Below are 19,217 nucleotides of genomic sequence, written 5' to 3'. Positions count from 1 at the left end.
CAATTTGCGCGAAGGTGGGAAGACCAAAGTCGACCAGTAAGGTACCTGAAGTTTTCCTTTCTTTTTCCTTCTGTACCTTGCTTTTCCTCCATTTTACCTAGACGCGCCAACAGAAGTTAGTAATGGAGAAGGAGGAGAGGAAGAAAAGTGTTGCTCCTCTCGTCATGAACATGCGGCGGGAGTGTTCACGCAAATTTCTCCCCCTCCCTCCACTTTACCTGCTGAGTGAGAGCTCGTGTACCATAGGGGAGGGGGGAAAGACTGAGAATTGGCCAGCATATGCGTCACTCGGACACCAGCTCAGTTTTCTAGGGCGCACATTCTTTAATTGTTTTCGTTATTACGTTTCTCCTCTCCTTTCATTTCCCATTCTTTTTATCGCCGTTGCAAAGGTTATGCCTCTTGCATGTCACCAAACTGCCCAGCATTTCACTTGTTTTTTGCTTACGCATGCGTTGGTGTCCAACTTGTTTGTTCTTACTTTTTTACTTCGTGCAGTCCCTCTTCTTTCCTTTCGCTGTGTTTTCACACCGTTGAAAGCTTTGACTTTATATGACCGCACTCAAACCGATGCAAATCCAACGTAAGTGCGCAGACGCGGGAAATCATTTGGTGAAGGGGTAGAAATGATGTGTTCGTATCTTGGTTACGCACTTTTTCCTTGGTGAATCTCTCTTACGCGTATGCACGTGTGTATCCATTGTAAGACACTTCTGCTGGAACTGCTCCTTTCCTAATGCACACACTCACACACACACACACACACACATATATATATATATATATATATATATATATATATATATATGCACAGACACGTATAAATGTTTATGTATGCATGAATGTGTTCTTGCATGTGGATTGTTAGCTTTATATCGTTTCCTTGCACCTGACTGTCATGCTCTTCGTCTCCCTTGGTGCTTTCACTTTCTTTATTTCTTTCTCCGTCGCACTCGGGTATCAGTCCGCCCCTTACGGTTGGTGGCTTGGTTAAGCACAGCAGCTCGTGCGTGAGACTGCCGGGCACCGTGCCTCCTCACGTAGGGGCACCATTTTATTCCCCCCGCCTTGCACTGCTTTACAGTTGGTTGCGTATAAGATCAACAATAGTGGTTGAAGGGAAATTGAATTAGTTGAATTCGGTGGAACATTAACTATTTGCGCGTGTACATTTCAAGCATATATATATATATATTTGTGTACGCGCTCATCCACGTATCCACTTGAAAGAGTGGATGCAACCAACGCGAAGATGCGACGATGGTTGCAACAAACGACGGCGTGATGAGGAGCACGAAAGTTATAGGGACAGTGACACCAGCAGTGGAGGGAGGGACTGGCGGTTTGACAGTAATAGCAGGGCCCGGCATCTAACGCGTTCATCCAACTCGGAATCCTCAAGTCCATCTTCATACAGTTCACACTCTTCCACTTCCAGTGGGAGTTCCAGCTCCCGTTCCACATCAACACGGGACAAGCATTACCCAGAATTCAACGAGGAATACGCGGAGCGGTTTAAATATGATGAGGAACCATTCATTTGTGTGGATTATGGCATTATCTCGTCACAAGGCCAAGAGAGGCACCAGATGGCCAGGAGGCTACCCCCGCTTGTGCCCTTGGAGGCCTCGCCGCTGCCGAGGCTGGAAGGACACACTCCAAATTTAGTTCTTTACGGGAAATACTTTTTCATACGGGCGCTTGGTGAGGGAACTTTTTCTAAGGTGGCCCTCTGTAGTAAACGCGGCACCGGTGAACTCTACGCGCTAAAAATATTTCGGGATGAGGGGACGTACAGACGCGCGTGCTTGGATGAGATAAAAGTACTTCTTGCCCTGAGTCGTCCCGCCGGGGAGAGCTGCGGGAGGCGGCGCATGGGAAGGAGCAGTAGTAGCGAACGGACTTACAGTGCTGTAAGTGTACGCAGGAGAAGTGGCAGGACGGCAGAAAAGTGTTTGTTGGAAGATTTAAGGCATATGTGTGCGACTGCCGCCACTTCATACCAAGGGAAAATAGGACGCTTTAATCCCCCTGTAGAGTTCATACCGCACTATAACCACCACGCGATTGTACTCCCCGTGCTTGGTGTTTCATTGTTAGAGGTACTTGCCTGCATTCGTAAGGAACTCAACAGATCCGTTGGAAAGGGGTTGGAAGGAAAACAAAGTGAGAGCGGCTCCGGTACATGCAGCAGAAGTAGTAGTAGTGATGATTGCAGGACTGGAGCTCTCGAGAAACTCCGGGGGATGTCGGAGAAGTCGGTTGAGGTTACTCACAGAGGGATGCCGCTGGAGTTGGTTCGTGCAGTCGTATATAATATCCTTCTTTTCCTGCGTCACGCGCACCAGCGGGGTATTGTGCACACCGACCTGAAGCCGGAAAATGTTCTTTTTGAATATAGTGACACACTTCCAACCCGGATGAAGATTAAGAAGTTTGAATACAAATACGAATCACCCGATGAAGGAGATGTGCACTCAAGCAGGGCTTATGAAACGGCACAGCCGACAATTCAAGAGGAGGTGCTCGCAGAGGTGGACGTTCCACTTCCTGCTGTTATACGGTACGTGTTATTGATGTCGGTTCCGCAGAGTTTCTCTCCAAGTGCACTGCCGTGAGTAAATTGGACAATGTGACACCCGCCTTTTATCACCGCATTCACACCACACATTATCGAAGCGTAGAAGTGTTACTTGGACTTGGATGGACAACTTCTGCAGACATGTGGTCTCTTGGTTGCATGATTCCGGAGTTAGTGACTGGAAGCTGTATGTTTATGCCGCGCTGTGATATTGAGCACTTGGCGCTACTGCAGCATATCATTGGCCCGTTTGACTCCGTTGAGGGGGCAATATCAAACAAAGGGGATCAGGGAAGAAATAATGAAGTTTTGAACAAGACTATCGTGGAGCGTGTATTTTCTCTAGGGTCTCGCTTTGATAAATTCTTTGATAAACACACCATGAAATTGGAATGGCCAGATCCGAACGATTGTATAACACCTCCGTCGTCAGCATCATCATCTCAGCAGAGTCGATACAATGATACAATAGAAGATATTTATTATGTGGCCTCACGTCCAAAACTCCGAGAGGTTCTGGGGCCCTTTCCAAAACTACTTGATCTTTGTGAACGCATGTTGGACTACGATCCGCTTAGGCGAATAACGGCAGAGGAAGCGCTGAGTCATCCTTTTTTTACTTCACCTGTTTAGTACAGGGAGGGGGGAATACCGAATAACTGTCGCGCACTTGCAGCGGCAAGAGGCGAATTATTGTATCAACATGTTTGTAAAGGATAAAGAAGAGGATATAAAAGTGAGCACATGGTAGTTGTGTCACTACAGAATTACTCCAGTGGGTTTGTTTGTATGTTTGTATATGTATGTTCATATATATTCATATATATATATATATATATATATATATGTGTAAACGTGTATATATATATTTTTTGTCGCGCTCTTCGTCCACTTTTGTTTGTTACCGTCTTTGGTCTCTGTCGCGCCGTCACTTCAGGACGAAATGAGGATTTCCTTTGATTGAAGTTGTTGCTTTTTTTTGGGGGGGGGGTGCCGGCGTGTTTTGTGACTTCCCAAGAAAAGAGAGACCGTTGCTTGCTCTTCTTTTTATTTTTATTTAACTTCGTGACTGCTTCGTTTCCTCTTTCGACTTTTCTTTCGTTTTTGCTGCATATTTGTAAGACACTCCGAACACGGCATCCCATGAGATGTCATCCATATATGCCTCACAAATATGTATATATATATATATATATATATACATATAAATATATTAAGGTATACACATGTGTCAATATTAGGTTTAAGGAAGAGGTGAAACAAAAAAAAGATAACGGAGGATGCAGTGGGAATCGGGTAAATGAAACGGTGCGTCACGAAATGACACGAAAAGACGAATTTGTAATCAGTTTGGCGTTCTCTTTGTACACAATATTACCGATAATTTGTTTTCTTTTTCACCTATGCGACTCTCCAAAACAACATCGGTTTTATTTCCTCTCTTTGGCTAACATATACGCGTGGGTGGAAGTGGCACTACATCTTTTTATTTTTGCCCTTCTGTACCTGTTTGCTCGCTTGTATGCTTGTGTGTGTTTATGTGTTTTTTCCCTTTTACTCTTTGTGAGCGTCCTGTTGCGGATTTATGACGCCTTTTTGTTGCGGTAAGAAAAAAGAGGGAAAGTGATAAAGCGACACGGATTGCTCTCTCTATCTCTCTATCTCTCTCTCTCTTTCCCTCTTTTTTTTTTTCCTCTACTCCCTCTGTGATTTAACTTATTGTTAGTGCTTGTTTATTTATTTATTTCTGACCCCATACCGACGCGTACCGAATATCAAGTGATAGGGTGAAGGCTCTTTGGCCACTCAAAACAGGGTAGAACTTCATTTGATGACCTTTATTACCTTTGGTGAACCCCCTCAAACCCTTTCATCATATTGTTTAGTTGTTGTAGGACTGTTGTTTTTCTTTTTTCGTGACATATTTATTATTATTTCCCTTGTCATAATATTGTTGTCAATACTGCTGTCATTTCCGCTGCTGATGTTATTATTTATCATTACTTCTGCTGCCGTTACAAATCCTACCTCTTGCTTTACTATACTTCTTTTAAACCCATATCACTTTCATAACTTATTGCTGCAGTTGCTCGTGTACGGCGGCTCACGGGCAAATTTATCTTTGGCGTGTTTCTTTAGGTGTTGTTTACATTTGTTTAATTGGCCCATTTGTTGTCCGAGAGTGAAGGAAGTTGGACCGCTACAGCAGTTGACGTAAGGGGAAAGTTGTAAAAACAACCCTCTCTCGCACATTTCTTTTATATACTTCTAGCGACACGGGTTGAATTAGTTACAGTTCCGAGCACATTTTTTTTTTTAATATAAAAAATACAGATATGCAGCCACCTCAAACGAACCCGCAACTTGCAGGTATGGCGCAACGCGACGTTGTTGTGTTGGCGGAGCGACAACAGTTAATTTCCAACGAAGGATTTAATTATTGCATGCGCCGCTGCATTACGCATTACGGAGAAGACTCCATTCCTTACCACCCTGGTGAAAAGGCGTGTCTTGACCGCTGCGTGAATAAAATTCACAATGGTTTGGACCTCTCATGTACCATTCGGAAGGAATTTGAAGAAAAGGTTAAGAAAGGAGATATGCCGTATCGTTGGATGAAAGAAGTTTTGTCGGAGAACGAATAGTGAACGTCGTTAAGCATTTTGCCTTCAACGTTTGGCCTACACATATGTTTCTATGAGTGTACATTATATGAACTTGTGTTTGCGGCGAAAGCGTTCGGCGAAAGCTCCCGTATTTTTATTTAATCCCTGAGGTGCCGCATAACTTGCCCTGACCTTTTAATTTTCGGAGATGCTGCAGTTACGCCGCGACGGTAGAGGCCCTTAAGCGCGCAAAACATGAAGGGATGCTGAAAGAGAACGGGCGAAGATGATATAAATGGCTCTTGTCGTTGTTTTGTCTACCTCGGTTTGGTTGTGTGTGTTTGTGTGTCAGAGAGAGAGAGAGAGAGAAGGGGAAAAGGAAGTTGTTACTGGGGAGCGAAGGGTATCGAAATGGTGACACAGGACACAAGTAGAGGCCCCCTGTTTGCGCATTTATACGATTTATTTTCTTTCCGGTACCTTTTTTTTCTTTTTTGCTTTGTGACACACCGAAAAGTGCTTAGCCCCAGGCTTAGTGAAGCGCGCTCTCGATCAATCATTCAACCACATCCATGTACCATCGTGGCTACGGCGGGCATTACCGTGGTGGTAGAGGTGGTGGAAGGGGACACTCCCATTGGCATAACAATGCGCCAATGGAACGCGGTGGCCACATGCCTTCAAATAATGAGGGAGCTGCCATTTCCACCGGTTCCACAGGGTTCTCGCCACTAATGGATTTCTTTCATTCAGTAGAGGGACACAATTACGGTGAACTGCGCTCCCTCACAAATGAGACGTACCAAATTTCCGAAAATGTGAGATGCACATTTTTGTCCATCCAGTCTGATCCTTTTGCCCCTGGCAGTCAGGTGCGCTTGGTGTGCCCGTGCACATTTTCTTTAGAGAAGGTGCTACAAACCACAGATTTGGCGGCGGCGAACCCGTGCCGACGCGTTGCCGCCGAAGATTTTATTCTTCGTTCCTTCCATGCCGGGTATCGTAACGGTATACCGCGCCGCACGAGTGGGGCTGTGCAGGTGCTTCGACCATCGCAGCACGTGCTGGAGCGTAGCACCGTTGGCCTTGTCAAGGCGCATCAACAGAAAAGCGGTATGCAGGCAGAAATCGAGATATTTGCTCGTGTAAAGCTACCGGGGCATGGTCGACGTATTGATGGGCATGGTGCTATCGACATATTTTACAATGAACTCGTCCCGCTCCTTGAACAATGCGTCGTCGGGCTGAACGAAGAAGATCTCCACCAACACGTCATATGCGTACATGACCAAGAGGAACTTCGCTCCAACCTTCTGGGCGCCGGGTATGTTGCCTTCGTTGCAAACGGTGCGATTCTTCCGCGTGATGCCGGTAACAGCGACAAGCCGTTGCGAGATAATGCGGTGCCATTTCAATCACCCAAATCACTTGAGTGCTCATTCACCCTACCACACAGTGGCAAAACAATCACTGGCATGGGCCTCCCACCGGGGCTTACCCTCATAGCGGGTGGCGGTTTTCACGGCAAGTCAACGCTTCTGCGCGCTCTGGAGGTGGGAATATATAACCACGTGCCTGATGACGGTCGGACCTATGTTGTGGTGGACCCAACAGCTGTTAAAATCCGTGCGGAGGACAGGCGCTCGGTTCACGGCGTGGATATTTCACCCTTCATCAACAATCTTCCTTTTGGGAAGACCACTAATTTCTTCGTAACAGCCGACGCCAGTGGGAGCACAAGTCAAGCAGCTAACATCATGGAAGCTTTGGAGTTGGGTTCGCAGTTACTATTACTCGACGAAGACACCTGTGCCACTAATCTAATGTACCGTGATGCGCTGATGCAAATGCTTGTTCCGCGGGCACAGGAACCCATTACGCCTTTCGTGGAGCGCGTAGCAGATCTCTCACAGAATCACGGGGTTTCCTCCATCATGGTTATTGGCGGATCCGGACAGTATTTTCCACAGGCGCGTGTTGTGCTCGTCATGAATGCCTACCAGATCTCTGATTGCACAAAGGAAGCGAAAGAAATTGCCTCAAATTCCTCGTTGCCGGCACTAAACCCTCCAGGAGACACCGCCTCCGTGTTCATACCGGACGTGAACCGGTGTTTTGATCCTGACGGCTCCTTCACAACAGTGCGCCGTCGACGTGGCAGGGAAGGAACCAAAGTGAGTGGCATTGGTACAGAATCTATCCGATTCTCGGAGGAAACTATTGACCTTTCGATGGTGGAACAGATTGTTGAGGAGGGGCAAGTAAATGCAATAGCTCAGTGCCTCGCGTTGCTGTACGACGGGGAACCGCGGATTGTGCCTGAAATGACGACAAAGGGTGGTGCGCTAACGCAATTACCTTCTCCAGGTGGCGTGTGCGAGATTCAAAGAGGAAAGTTTAACTCTAATTTCTCCTCTATGATCGCTGGATGCTGCAGTCACCAGCATGACAAGCGACTTGAACTGCGAACACCCTCATGTTATCTACCTCGAGGGTTCACCTCAGCAACAAGGCACATAGAGATTGGTGCTGCCCTCAATCGTTTGCGTACACTCCGGACCGTTACTGTGAAAAGATGAAAGGATAAAGAGATGTGTGCACTGTCTCCATGATAATATTTATTGGTCCACTATGCGCTCACACGCACACACGTGCGTACACAGGTCTCTTATTTATTTGTGTACGTGACTGTGTGTTTGTGCGTATGTATGGATTTGTGTATAAATCTGTTCATTGGCTACATCCGGGAAAAGTGGTACATTGTAATTTCTCCTAGCGGGGATTACGTGCGTCACTGCTGTTTTGATCTAGTGGCTTCCTATATGATATTGCGTTATTGTTTTGAGTTAAAGGAAGAGTTGGAGACGGAGTCGAGTAGTACCATTTACCGCAAATGTGTGTCCGTGTCCCCCGCAAAAGCAAACTAGCAGCAATACAATGCATTAACCTTTTTTCAATTGCCTCTGCAACGGTGTGTTTTGGATCAAAAATACATCCCTCGCCTAATGGTGGGTGTTGTGAGAGAAAAGGTGTAATGAGTGAACATGCCAACTTGGATAATGTTTGAAATAGTAATAAAAATAACGATTTAAGGGAACAGGGTTGATTAGTATATAAACGGAAGCATTTGTTTTGTTGCAATAAACTTCCTTTTTTTTTCCGTCCCCCAATGTTAATTGAGTGTGGCGGTGCATTTCTTTCTCCACTAAAGTGTCCGCTTCGGGTTGCTACTATTTAAAGTTAGCAGCATCCTGTGATAAGGTAGCGAAGTGGAACCGAAGCACATCATTTCATATGGAAACGGTCCCTGAGTCGTTGAGTGTTATCGATCCTTTTGGTGTATTGGATACACCGCTGGAAGCAAGAACATACATGACGGGAAGGCAATACATTCAACTCACATATCATTTGGGGGAAAAGCTCGGAATAAAGAACGTTGACCACTACTTCAATTTACCAGCGGGTAGTGAAGGTAGTGAAACGGAAGGCACAGCTGTGGAAGCAGAAATAAGTCCTAATGATGACATTAGTTGCCTACTTGATCAACTTGTTCAGAACGAGAGCAACAGTGAAGATGTTTCTCAGTCGAATGTCACGTCCAGTTTCCTTTGCAACCCACCTTTGTGTGTTCACTTTGTACGTGAGGGAGCGATGAAGGTGATTGGGAATCCCAAATCGCTTCCGACAGTTGCCTGCAAAGCAGTTGGAGAGAAACTTCAAGGACCACCACATGTGCATTGCCTTTTCTGCCTGCAAACCGGCGATACTGGTGCGGATACGGATACTAACAGCCAAGGTCAACCCTATGTACAGGCAGCAGACCTTCGCCATTGCGTACAGGGTCACTTCACAGAACATATGAATAGGCGTAATGCATATCTAAACTTTTTGGAGGAAGGGGCCGCCACTCTGCCAGAGGCACGGCAGGAGCTTCTTGAATGTTCTGCGGATCGTGAGGGGCGGCACACGTGCTTTATTGCGTCTGCAGGGTCGGCTGCATGTCCTGTTGTTGTGTCGTACTGCGCGGCATGTGATCAAATGGCGCCACTGGCAACTTTCCTCGAAGAAGAGGATGAATGCACATCATGTGAGACTGTGGAGCAACGACCGAATCGTAGTGGAACGAGGAGTGTGGAAACTGTGGAGTTGATTCTCGCGCGGCTGCTGCTTGCCTGCGAGTTGCGGGTTATGTTGACGAAGGAACGAGGCGCGGAAGGCTCCGGAAACATCTCTCTCGTGCAAGAAGAGTCGTACATATTTATTGCAACTCCTTTTCTTTTCGGTGAGGAGGAGGAAGAATTATCTGAGGAATTTGAAACTGGTGCTGATCTGACACATAGTAGCGTGATTCTTCCGGCAGCCACTGTGGTTGAAACCGCAAAAGGACCCTGCCTATGCTTACTGAAAGAGGAAGGTGAAGAGTTGCTGCAGCTTTTGACTGAATTGCCACCGTATCGGATTGATCATGCGGTTGTTGGATTTGTTTTGCAGTGGCAGAGTGCATCTGCTGCTGACGAGAGGATCACATGGGCTCTTGACCAAGGCAAGAGAAAAGGATACAAATTTGGGGTGCAAAGGCGATTAGTGTATGTGGAGGATACAGATGAGTGGGTTATTGCGCATGTGTTACACAATCCTGAGGTTTCGCCTTCGGACGGCCGCAGTGCCGTCGATAGCGAGCGCTCGTTCGGCGACGTTCGTACACGTGAATTGTGCTCTATCACGAAGATGATACCGCTATCACTTATGGAACAATTCATACGTGGCGGACGCGGTGAAGGTGATGGAGCAAAAAATAAATGTGAAGACAGGAGTATAAGTACCGACGTAGAAGTGGAGGACTGTCCATATGGAATGGAAGCACGGACGATTAACTACTTTGCTCAGATGACTGCGCTGGCAAAGGCTATGAGCTTGGCTACATCTTTCATGTGATGAAAGTCATTAACATGGCGGGGTGGGGAGACTGCAATTCAATAAGTGTTGTAAGGGGGTTCCCAACCGTTGCATCGAAAGTCGCTAAAGCTTTCCCATTCGTTTCCCTGCGAAAAAAAAGAAAAAATCGTGTTCGAACCTGTTCAGAGAGAAATAACATACTCGTTTTTTTTTTCCATTTTGCATGCCAAATGCAATGCACGAAGTAGATATAATAGGGACAAAGTTAGGCAGTTCAAACAAGCGAGAAATATTACTGAAAAGCTGAAATTGGGATACATCTTCTTGTCATTCCGTTTTCACCACCTTTTCTGTAGAACCATTCACAGCTGCGTATGAGTGGCCATTGGGAGGGGTATGGCACACCCACTATGAGTGAAGGTTCCATTAGCCCTTGTATCAGAAGCAGGAGCAACAGCAGAGGAGTTTTGGTTCGCAGTAACTCTCCGGGATGTGGTGAGCTTGCCATAGTTCCACCACAGTTTGAGCTTAAATTAGCAATGAAACAAAATGATCCATTCCTTTATAATTCTTGTCAATCATCATTTGGTCCCTTGTCCGTGCCCACGGTTTGCCCAACATGTCATCGGCCTCTCGCTGAAAATCAGATGGATGATGCACCGCCAACGGTGGGGGAGAGACAACTAACTCCACAATACTTCCGTGCACTTGCTGCGACTGTTACTCGTCGGCCGCTTTCCATATGTGACAGTCCATCACTTGAAGCTAAATTCCAGCAACGGTTGGCTGAACAGGGTTTGAAGAAATATGTCCCGGAAGATGAAATAAGAGGAAAAATGGGAGTTACAGAAGAAGAAGAGGACACGTGGGAACTACCCGATGAGGCACATGGAGCAACAGCGGTGTTTTCGTCGGCGTTAGATGAAAACAGCAGAAGGGGCGGCGGACCTGAAACGTCTCCTCCACGGGGTGATAATACCAGCGGTGACTGGGGGTATTATAAGCGTTACTTTAGAGAAATACAAAAACTAGGAAGCGGAACCTTTGGTGGAGTGTATCTGTGTCAGCATGTTATGGAAGGCGTGGGGTTGGGGTACTTTGCTTTAAAGAAAATTCCCGTAGGAGACAATACCAGTTACTTGCACAAAGTACTCAGTGAGGTGCGTATTCTCGAGGAAGTGAAACAACACCCAAACATGGTGGAGTATAAGCATAGCTGGGTAGATACCGCGCAAATAGCTGATTTTGGGCCACCCGTAAGATGCCTTTTTATTCTTATGGAATATGCCACTATAGGTTCCCTTGACTCGTACCTTGAGCGGCACGGATCGGCTCTGCCAACAATCGCCGTATGGTACTTCTTTTTGAGTGCCGTTGCGGGGACAGCGCATTTGCATCGAAAGAACATCATCCATCGGGACCTCAAGCCACAAAATTTACTGCTGACAGGTCGGTCGGAGGAGGTCCCACGTGTTCTTGTTAGCGACTTTGGCACTGCAGCTTTACTTTCTGAGGTGTCATATGAACGCACGGGAGGAACGGGAACCGTAGAGTACATGGCACCAGAGTTATTTGAGTGTGTGCCGGGCACGAAAGAGTCATATATATATTCGCACACAAAAGCAACAGATGTGTGGTCACTCGGAATGATATTACACTATCTTGCCTTCGACGGTACGCTGCCGCTGCGCTTGTCTAATGGTGAAGTTGTATTGGAAGTGGAGAACCGTTCCCACTACGCTCGCCCTCCAGAGATGATTCAACTAATGCGCCTCATGCTTCATCGTAACCCAGCGAAGCGACCCACATGTGAGGAATTGTTAGAATCGACTGTAGTGCGAACAATTCAGCGTAGTTTCAAGAAGGCAAGTCTTTTTACCGATATATTACCTACTGCAGCCACGCTTCCGAAACGTCGGCGACCATCCACTGTTCTGACAACACCGCTGCTGACACCTCGTGAAGGGAAAGATTCGCAAGCCAGACAACTTCGAGTTAATTGGGTCGCAAATAACACCGCAAAGGGTGAACTAGAAGAGAGGAAGCCAACACCTTGTTTGGATAGCGAAGTTGGAAATGAGCCACTGCCATTATTTTTGCCTAAAGCGGAAATCCCCCTAATGCTTCAATATGAAACTCGTGAGTCACATGGAGAGACAACAGAGGGGGCGCAAGGGATGCAGAAACCACTGATGGTAGAATGTGGTGTGCAAACTGACTACGTAAAGATTGTGTACGAGTGAAAGGGAAACAAAAGGGAGAATCCAATTGGATTGTTATTACGGAAGTTAATTTCCATTCCCAGTTTAATGAATTTTGTTGTTGTTGTTGTTGTTGTTGTTGTTGTTTTCTAAAGTGTGTACAAACATACGATACCTCTTTTGTGCCACTGGACACAACCAACTCATGGCGCTCTCCTCAGCGCATTATGTCGCAGCCAGGATGCTGCTGCACCACATATCATTCCAGAACCTTGGAAGGGAAGGAAGGTGTATGTAAGTGCGGTATATTTTGTAGTGTGGTTGTGACGGTGATGTTTTGTTGTTTGTTTTTTATTTCCCTTTCTACTCTGTGAAACACTAATCACTTTTTTTAAAAGAATGAGTTCAAAAGATTCCCATAACTGTATGGTACACACCTCTGATTATTGCTCTGGAGTGTGTTGGTAGGCTGACCCAAAGTAGATATGTGTGAGTGGCGAAGGGGAGGGAAGGGAAGGGAATGGAGTGGAGTGAGATAAATAAATAAATAAAAAAGAAGTGCGCTGAATGGATAAGCCAAAAGTTAGTCTATCCGTTTCTTGTTTTGTTTTCCCACCCTTTATACGATTTTGATGAATGCTTTACTTCACATACTTTTTTTTTAAAAAAAAAGACCTCACAAACTCAACAGAGCGCAGTAGTGAAGTACGTCACTTTTTCGTTGTTGTTATTGTTGTTGAGGGTCCATGTACGATTGGCCCTTATATTCCCTTTGTGGTGTTTACTTTCGTACTTTTTATTGTATATTATGCAAATACGGGGAATTCATCAGTCGATTGGGAGGAAAACGTCACGCGTTCACACACATTCTTTCCATCTTCTTTCTTTTTTTTTTTTACATTCCATTTCAGACGCATGTGTTATTATTATTATTATTAGTTCGCCGCATCTTTTGCTCGTTTGTGAGTTCCTCCTTTTTTTTTTTTTTGCTTTTCCTTTTTAAATATTTGCGCTCTCTCTCTTTTCCCGAACGGTTCTCCCTTATTTATTTTTTTGTTTTTTTGGTGTATCAAAACCACCATATATATATATATATATATATATATATATATATATATATTCCTTCCTGAAGTTGTTAGTTGCGTGTGTGGTGACTGGTAGTAAAAGCTCAGTGACGTTACGCCTAGAACACAAATATGCCACACCTTCCTACTATGATAATAATGATAATAATTATTATTTTAATTTCTTTCTCCTACCTTTACCTTTACCTTTCTATTTTATTTTTTTATTTTTTATTAAAACATGTACCTTTTGTCGTTGTGTTGATGCCCATGTAAGACTGCAACAGGTACACATCTCTGAAGCACCCACTCACATAAGGTAAGCCAAAGTGTATTTATTTGTTGTTTTCTCCTTTATTTACTATTTAAGTTTTTTATTTAAAAAAAAAACAATACAACGGACCTTTTTCAGGTCTGAAATATATTACGCACAAAACGAAACAAAAACATTTGACAGGTCGTTTTTGACAACAATCCCGAACATAAAGTTAGTTTGAGGGCGGGGGAAAAAAAAAGAAAAAGAAAAGAAAAGGAGAAGGGGGCAACGGGAGCACGCCACAAAAAAGAGGGAGTGTGTGGTGTGCGTCTTTTTTTTTTTAAAAAAGTTGCAACGGTGGCCATTTCACTGGTAGCACATTTTGTGTTCGGCAACGCACCAAACTCCCACACTAAATTGAAAAAAAAAAGTTAGGTAGAAGATTTTCCCCACGAAAAAGAATATTACATTTGAAGTATTATTAGAGGGGAATGAAAAAGAATTGTAGCTTAATGCTGAGCGAGGACGTGCAGCAAAAGCAAAACTCGCATCAGGTGATTGCACTTTTTATTGATGTTATGCATGGTGACGTCGTGTTAAATGACACTGCATGCCGTTGTGTTGCAGATGCCATTGCTGCAGCCTACGAAGTGCCTCTTCGTCATATTGTCGGACAAGATCCCGAACTTAGCGCTCCACTAAGAGGTGCCATTAACGTTTATATGGCCAAACGTGACTTACGCAGTGTGCCTGAAATTCTTTCCATGTCGAAAGATGCTGCCACTCAATATACGATGGTGGCTGAGGCCTTAAGCGTTCAGCCAATGACGGCTGACTTGGGAAAGGCGATGTTAGAGGAAGTTCTGTACTTAACTGAACATGTTGATCTACAACGCTTCGAACGACTAAAATCCATAATGAACTCCATTGTAATTAACCTAATGCGCCACGCAGCTACGGAGTTTCAGCAGGGGGGAAATGACGGGACTCAAGCGGTGTTTTGGTTATCGGTTTTGCGGTTCATATCAACACCGGATTCGGAGGACGGCGTAGAAGGGCAGAAGAAAGAAGAAGAAAGGAACAAAGTTTCAGAGGGAAAGTCGTCACCGGAAGTGATTGGAACGGAACCTTCCATACAACCCGCTATGACGCTCACGGAACAGGATTTACAATTGCAGCAGACTCGGTCGTTTCGTGGAAGAAGAACGACATCCCGTTCAGCTGAGAGAATAACGCCACCATCGAATGCAGAAGGTTCGCCACCACTTATTGAAACACCGACTCCATCACGTGGCACGGAGGAAAAAGAGTCACCCGAGTCGGAGGCATCCGGGTCAGTTCCGCGGAATAACAATAACAATAGCAACAACAACAATAATAATAATAATAACAATAATAATAGTAATACGCCACCAACGGTCGCGTTGGAAACAGAAGGCGTGTGTAGCTCTGTAGAGATGGAAAATGAACGACGGAATGTGCTCGTGAGTAGTGCCGGTTCCCCATTACAACAGAGGTGCACTTCAGAAGATAGATGCAAACCGCTCATTAGTCGCGACGCATGCACGAGAACCTATTTCCTGTGTCCCGAGACGAAACGTTATAAACCGCTTTGTCTTCGGGGGTTCTTTTCATAGTTTGTTTTTTTTTTACTTTTTACTATTTTTATTTTAGGTTGTTTCTAAGCTATTACGGGCGGGCAATCGTATGATAGACGGTGGTTTGGTGGGGTTGGAACTGCGTTGCGACGCAGAGTATAAAAGTGGCGAAGCAGGTGTCTCTCTGTCTCTGTCTCTGTCTCTGTCTGTTTTTTTTTGTGTGTGTGTGCACCTGTGGAAAATAGTGTGGTTGCAGAGGAAATAATATGAATACAAAAATGGAAATAAAAGGAAGGAACGAACAAGGAGGTTAATGGAAAGGACAAATATGATGTGATACATTCAATAGCAGTGGAAGCTTTAGATCCTGCGTCACAACTCCTTCAGCAAAAGCACACAGAGGTGTATGTGCGTTTATGTGTGTGCGTCTGTGCGTGCGTGTGCGAAAGAAGAAAAGAAAAGAATAAAAAAAGACATGTCTTCCATTTTGTTCCCTTCCCTTTCTCATCCTCTGTTGTGTCTTCATCCGCTACTGGGAGTAGGGGGAGGTGACACACAAGAAAAGAAAAGAATGAGGAAACTGAGATTTGGGAAGGGATGACAACTTAATGGGAGTTAGATATGGAATGTATCTTTTCCCCCTCTTTATCGTGTCCCAAAGCCTAAAGGAATTATATGCATGCAAATATGTTGTTTGTATATTTAGGGATATATATATATATATATATATGCATACATGTACTGCTGATTCTTGTACATATTTTTTTTCTTTTTCTTTTGCTGTGTGCACATTATTCTTAGGGTATATTTCATCAAATAACAGAAGGGGTGTTGGCAAGTTGCCGTTGCGTTGTGTCGCCCATTAGCGCACACGCACAAACAAGGGGTGGAATACAAAAAAAATACTTAAAAACAACACCAAATACAATTATAGTAAATATATATATATATATATATATATATTTACGGTTGCCCATATGAGTTCAATGGAATTAGCGGATGTTGAAGAGGAGATTCCTTTAGAAATAGAAGATTATTCCTGCAATACATTCTTTGAGGAAGTTGTTAAAGAGATGGAACAGTACATTATAATGGAATTCCGCACGCATCCCGAATTGCAACGGTTTGCCTTGACTACGAATGCGGTGGGTGAAGGGAAGACCAGATGCACACGTGGAACTGATAATGATGATGACAACAGGGAGATGGTGTTGGGTCGGCGCTTCACCATCAACCGCAGGAGTGCTCGTGAAGCTTGGAGTGACAATGATGGGGAGGAGATTATGGTTGAAATTCACGTCCATAATTTTGAGCAGCAACAACAACAACAACACCCGATCGTTCGCCTATTTGCAGTTCCTGTGTTTTTTTTAGTGCGGAATACGGCCACATCTTTACATCACAGTTACAGCGAATCGTCCTTTTACCTTTCTCTCCTTGTCTGCGCTGTGAGTCGCGCTATGCGTGTCTCATTTTCACTTTACTTTGAGCGTGACCCACTGAGTCTCACATCGCCTTTTTATTATGCAAATGGAACAGTACCTTGCTTTGTTGCTGTCGGTGATCCGTCGCAATTGACATTTATGGGAGTGGCACCGCCTGCATTGGTGGATGCGTTCACTAGCAACGGGGGCGCTGCGTTGGATACCACACATGCCACATTGCACCAACTTTTTGTTCATCTGGTGGTGAAGTGTCGCTTTTGTTGCACCGCGTACCCGAGCACTCCCGATTGCTGTAGGAGAGTAATTGATTGCCTTGATGTTTTCCAACTACACCTTGGGAAACAAAGCCGCGTGCGAAGGGATACATTTGAAGGCATTTGTGTGTCGCTTCAACGTAAGTTTAAGTTGATGCCGCCTCGCCGCTTTTCCATGAATCCCGCACTACCCCGGATCACGTCCAGTGACATACGTCATGGTGAGCTTGCGTTGTCGTGGGGTGCTGCACTGGACAATGAAAACGATAATATTCTCCCGTCCACTATGCGAACGACTTTCCCTTTTGGCACAGGGACCGCACCATTACGTGGAATTTATTTCACGTTTCAGTGGAATCAGTTGCGGGATACGGAAGCGCGGGACGACGGAGCGCGCGCCTCCAACTTGAACCCATTCACACCTGAAGCCAAATATATGTTGGAAGACAAGTTAAATATTACAGCCGTAGCAATTCCCAAAGATGAATCCGACTTGAATCACGCATCTTGTAAGTATCTCTCAAAGTACTATGAAACAGTAATGCAATACATTTCTCAGGGTAGTGGATCGGAAAACTCTCCAAATATTACGGACGATATAATTGGTTTGGCGGATGATATCATGGACCGCTGCGGAGGTATGTGGAAGGACCGTAACTCACCCGTCAGTCCGCTGGCAATGTTTCCTGCATGTAAGGGAGAATTCAAATCGGATGTCCGCAATGTCTACTACCCCGGTTCATTATTATGTCGCTTTGCATGTGCCTGCGCACGTGATGTACACGATATTGATGGTGTGCGTGCCTTGTGGAAAGTTATTGTGCAGCGTCTAAAAGCCCTTCTTGACGACAGCGAGGACAGGAAGGGGTCACTGCAGAAACTAATTGCCACCATTGGCATACCAGGTGTGGATGAAATTAATCACGGAATGCCTTTGATCATACAAAAGATGCAGTTGCTTGTCATATGTTCCAGGCGGATGCTAGAGAAAAACGCAACTGTGCCTGCTGATCAGCCCGCACAGGACGAATGGGGTTCCGCAAAAGAACAAGGTTCACCAAAATTGGATGGGTCGCAAGATGGTGTGGAAGACGTGATTCACCGCTCAAATGATAGTGAATTTTATGGACATTGTACAAAAAGGGTCAAAAGACTTATTACAAATGGTGAGGTGCTTGTGGAACCGCAACCCCTTCCTGTTCCTCCATATACAACTGATATCTTACTCGCAAAGGGTCAGGAGGAACGTGATCCACACTCGCACTCTGCTTCCTCTTCTCAGCATAGTCCCAGTTTGGTACTCAACGAGGGGCTGTTCAACGACATGTGTTTATTTCTTTATGTAAATCGATCCCATGAGGGACGGGTGGTCCGCTTTGCTGATTTTGTTCATTGGTACAGCCCGCGTGACTTTGTTTCTCCGCCACATTCACCCGCCACTGGAACCACTGGAACTGGTGGTCCAACTAAACCCGACTTTGAGGTTGATATAAATGACAGTGCTTATCTCTCTGAACGGATGCAACGCCGTGAGGACAATACATGGTGGCTATTGTGGGAGCAGGCCGCCCCCCGTTCCCCAGAGGAGATTATTGAGCAGTTGTTTGTGCCGGAAGAGCAGGCACATGATGTCGTGAACTGGATGGAAAGCGAGTTACAACTAGATATGCTCCTCTTGGAGACAGTGCAAGCCAATTTCAGTAACGCCCTCCATCCTTTACTTTCCCATCGCCACGTTGAAACCAACGAAGCGATTGCGGCTTATGTTATGCAGAAATCGGAGGAAGTTACGAGCAGCATAAAGGACTTGTTTTACAGCGACCCGCTATTTTCTAATGTTGAGACTCTTCAAACGACATACAGCACAGCAATACGCCGAGTTGAGGAGATTGAGACTAGCGTATGCGTGGCCATAGCCATCGAGCGAACGCTTTGTACGCTTGACGTCAATTGTCAGATGTTAACATCTCCAGTGACGAGAGGAGCTGTCACGGAAGAGGCTGATCATGAGGCTTTAAGGGAATTTATTGCAGCGCTCTCATCACCACAGGTACCAAAAAACAGCGACAGTACGTTAACTTCTCTTCGCTTGCGTACCGGCTCGCTCCGATGGGATGTATGGCATCGGTGTCGTGTCTTTGAGCGTTTTTCAGAAGATGAGCGCTCGCCCATTTCGACATACCTCCGCGCCACGTGTATGGCAGAGCGCCCATTAAATACAACACCGTGTTTTCAGCAAATGATCGCAGAAACAGACGAGGGAGGGACTTTCCGCGTTGCACTAACGCTGGCCGAGGAAGTACTTTAGTGTTCTTT

General features: G+C 45.4%; 11 protein-coding genes across 11 annotated transcripts; all 11 read left to right on the top strand.

Moving 5' to 3' along the window:
* Nucleotides 1-122: 122 nt before the first annotated feature.
* On the top strand, nucleotides 123-587 carry TbgDal_III1420 (hypothetical protein, unlikely; the record flags this gene model as incomplete). Its single annotated transcript, XM_011773794.1, has 1 exon — nucleotides 123-587. One exon carries the CDS (start codon nucleotides 123-125, stop codon nucleotides 585-587), a length of 465 nt encoding a protein of 154 aa, XP_011772096.1.
* A 648-nt stretch (nucleotides 588-1,235) lies between these two features.
* On the top strand, nucleotides 1,236-3,214 carry TbgDal_III1410 (protein kinase, putative; the record flags this gene model as incomplete). The annotated part of the gene is made up of 2 exons (XM_011773793.1): nucleotides 1,236-2,615; nucleotides 2,636-3,214. The coding sequence occupies 2 exons, from the start codon at nucleotides 1,236-1,238 to the stop codon at nucleotides 3,212-3,214; spliced, it is 1,959 nt and encodes a 652-aa protein (XP_011772095.1).
* A 510-nt stretch (nucleotides 3,215-3,724) lies between these two features.
* On the top strand, nucleotides 3,725-4,189 carry TbgDal_III1400 (hypothetical protein, unlikely; the record flags this gene model as incomplete). Its single annotated transcript, XM_011773792.1, has 1 exon — nucleotides 3,725-4,189. One exon carries the CDS (start codon nucleotides 3,725-3,727, stop codon nucleotides 4,187-4,189), a length of 465 nt encoding a protein of 154 aa, XP_011772094.1.
* A 223-nt stretch (nucleotides 4,190-4,412) lies between these two features.
* On the top strand, nucleotides 4,413-4,799 carry TbgDal_III1390 (hypothetical protein, unlikely; the record flags this gene model as incomplete). The annotated part of the gene is made up of 1 exon (XM_011773791.1): nucleotides 4,413-4,799. The coding sequence occupies one exon, from the start codon at nucleotides 4,413-4,415 to the stop codon at nucleotides 4,797-4,799; it is 387 nt and encodes a 128-aa protein (XP_011772093.1).
* A 118-nt stretch (nucleotides 4,800-4,917) lies between these two features.
* Nucleotides 4,918-5,226, top strand: TbgDal_III1380 (hypothetical protein, conserved; the record flags this gene model as incomplete). The annotated part of the gene is made up of 1 exon (XM_011773790.1): nucleotides 4,918-5,226. The coding sequence occupies one exon, from the start codon at nucleotides 4,918-4,920 to the stop codon at nucleotides 5,224-5,226; it is 309 nt and encodes a 102-aa protein (XP_011772092.1).
* A 533-nt stretch (nucleotides 5,227-5,759) lies between these two features.
* On the top strand, nucleotides 5,760-7,766 carry TbgDal_III1370 (hypothetical protein, conserved; the record flags this gene model as incomplete). The annotated part of the gene is made up of 1 exon (XM_011773789.1): nucleotides 5,760-7,766. One exon carries the CDS (start codon nucleotides 5,760-5,762, stop codon nucleotides 7,764-7,766), a length of 2,007 nt encoding a protein of 668 aa, XP_011772091.1.
* Nucleotides 7,767-8,481: 715 nt separating this feature from the next.
* Nucleotides 8,482-10,122, top strand: TbgDal_III1360 (hypothetical protein, conserved; the record flags this gene model as incomplete). Its single annotated transcript, XM_011773788.1, has 1 exon — nucleotides 8,482-10,122. The coding sequence occupies one exon, from the start codon at nucleotides 8,482-8,484 to the stop codon at nucleotides 10,120-10,122; it is 1,641 nt and encodes a 546-aa protein (XP_011772090.1).
* A 335-nt stretch (nucleotides 10,123-10,457) lies between these two features.
* Nucleotides 10,458-12,326, top strand: TbgDal_III1350 (protein kinase, putative; the record flags this gene model as incomplete). The annotated part of the gene is made up of 1 exon (XM_011773787.1): nucleotides 10,458-12,326. One exon carries the CDS (start codon nucleotides 10,458-10,460, stop codon nucleotides 12,324-12,326), a length of 1,869 nt encoding a protein of 622 aa, XP_011772089.1.
* Nucleotides 12,327-13,030: 704 nt separating this feature from the next.
* Nucleotides 13,031-13,414, top strand: TbgDal_III1340 (hypothetical protein, unlikely; the record flags this gene model as incomplete). The annotated part of the gene is made up of 1 exon (XM_011773786.1): nucleotides 13,031-13,414. One exon carries the CDS (start codon nucleotides 13,031-13,033, stop codon nucleotides 13,412-13,414), a length of 384 nt encoding a protein of 127 aa, XP_011772088.1.
* A 681-nt stretch (nucleotides 13,415-14,095) lies between these two features.
* TbgDal_III1330 (hypothetical protein, conserved) lies at nucleotides 14,096-15,241 on the top strand (the record flags this gene model as incomplete). Its single annotated transcript, XM_011773785.1, has 1 exon — nucleotides 14,096-15,241. The coding sequence occupies one exon, from the start codon at nucleotides 14,096-14,098 to the stop codon at nucleotides 15,239-15,241; it is 1,146 nt and encodes a 381-aa protein (XP_011772087.1).
* A 938-nt stretch (nucleotides 15,242-16,179) lies between these two features.
* TbgDal_III1320 (hypothetical protein, conserved) lies at nucleotides 16,180-19,209 on the top strand (the record flags this gene model as incomplete). Its single annotated transcript, XM_011773784.1, has 1 exon — nucleotides 16,180-19,209. The coding sequence occupies one exon, from the start codon at nucleotides 16,180-16,182 to the stop codon at nucleotides 19,207-19,209; it is 3,030 nt and encodes a 1,009-aa protein (XP_011772086.1).
* Between the last annotated feature and the right edge of the window lie 8 nt (nucleotides 19,210-19,217).

Source organism: Trypanosoma brucei, chromosome 3 (assembly GCF_000210295.1).
Source record: "Trypanosoma brucei gambiense DAL972 chromosome 3, complete sequence".
NCBI lineage: Eukaryota > Euglenozoa > Kinetoplastea > Trypanosomatida > Trypanosomatidae > Trypanosoma > Trypanosoma brucei.
The sequence above is the reverse complement of the archived record's forward strand: the minus strand, read 5'-3'. Positions and strand labels throughout refer to the sequence as shown.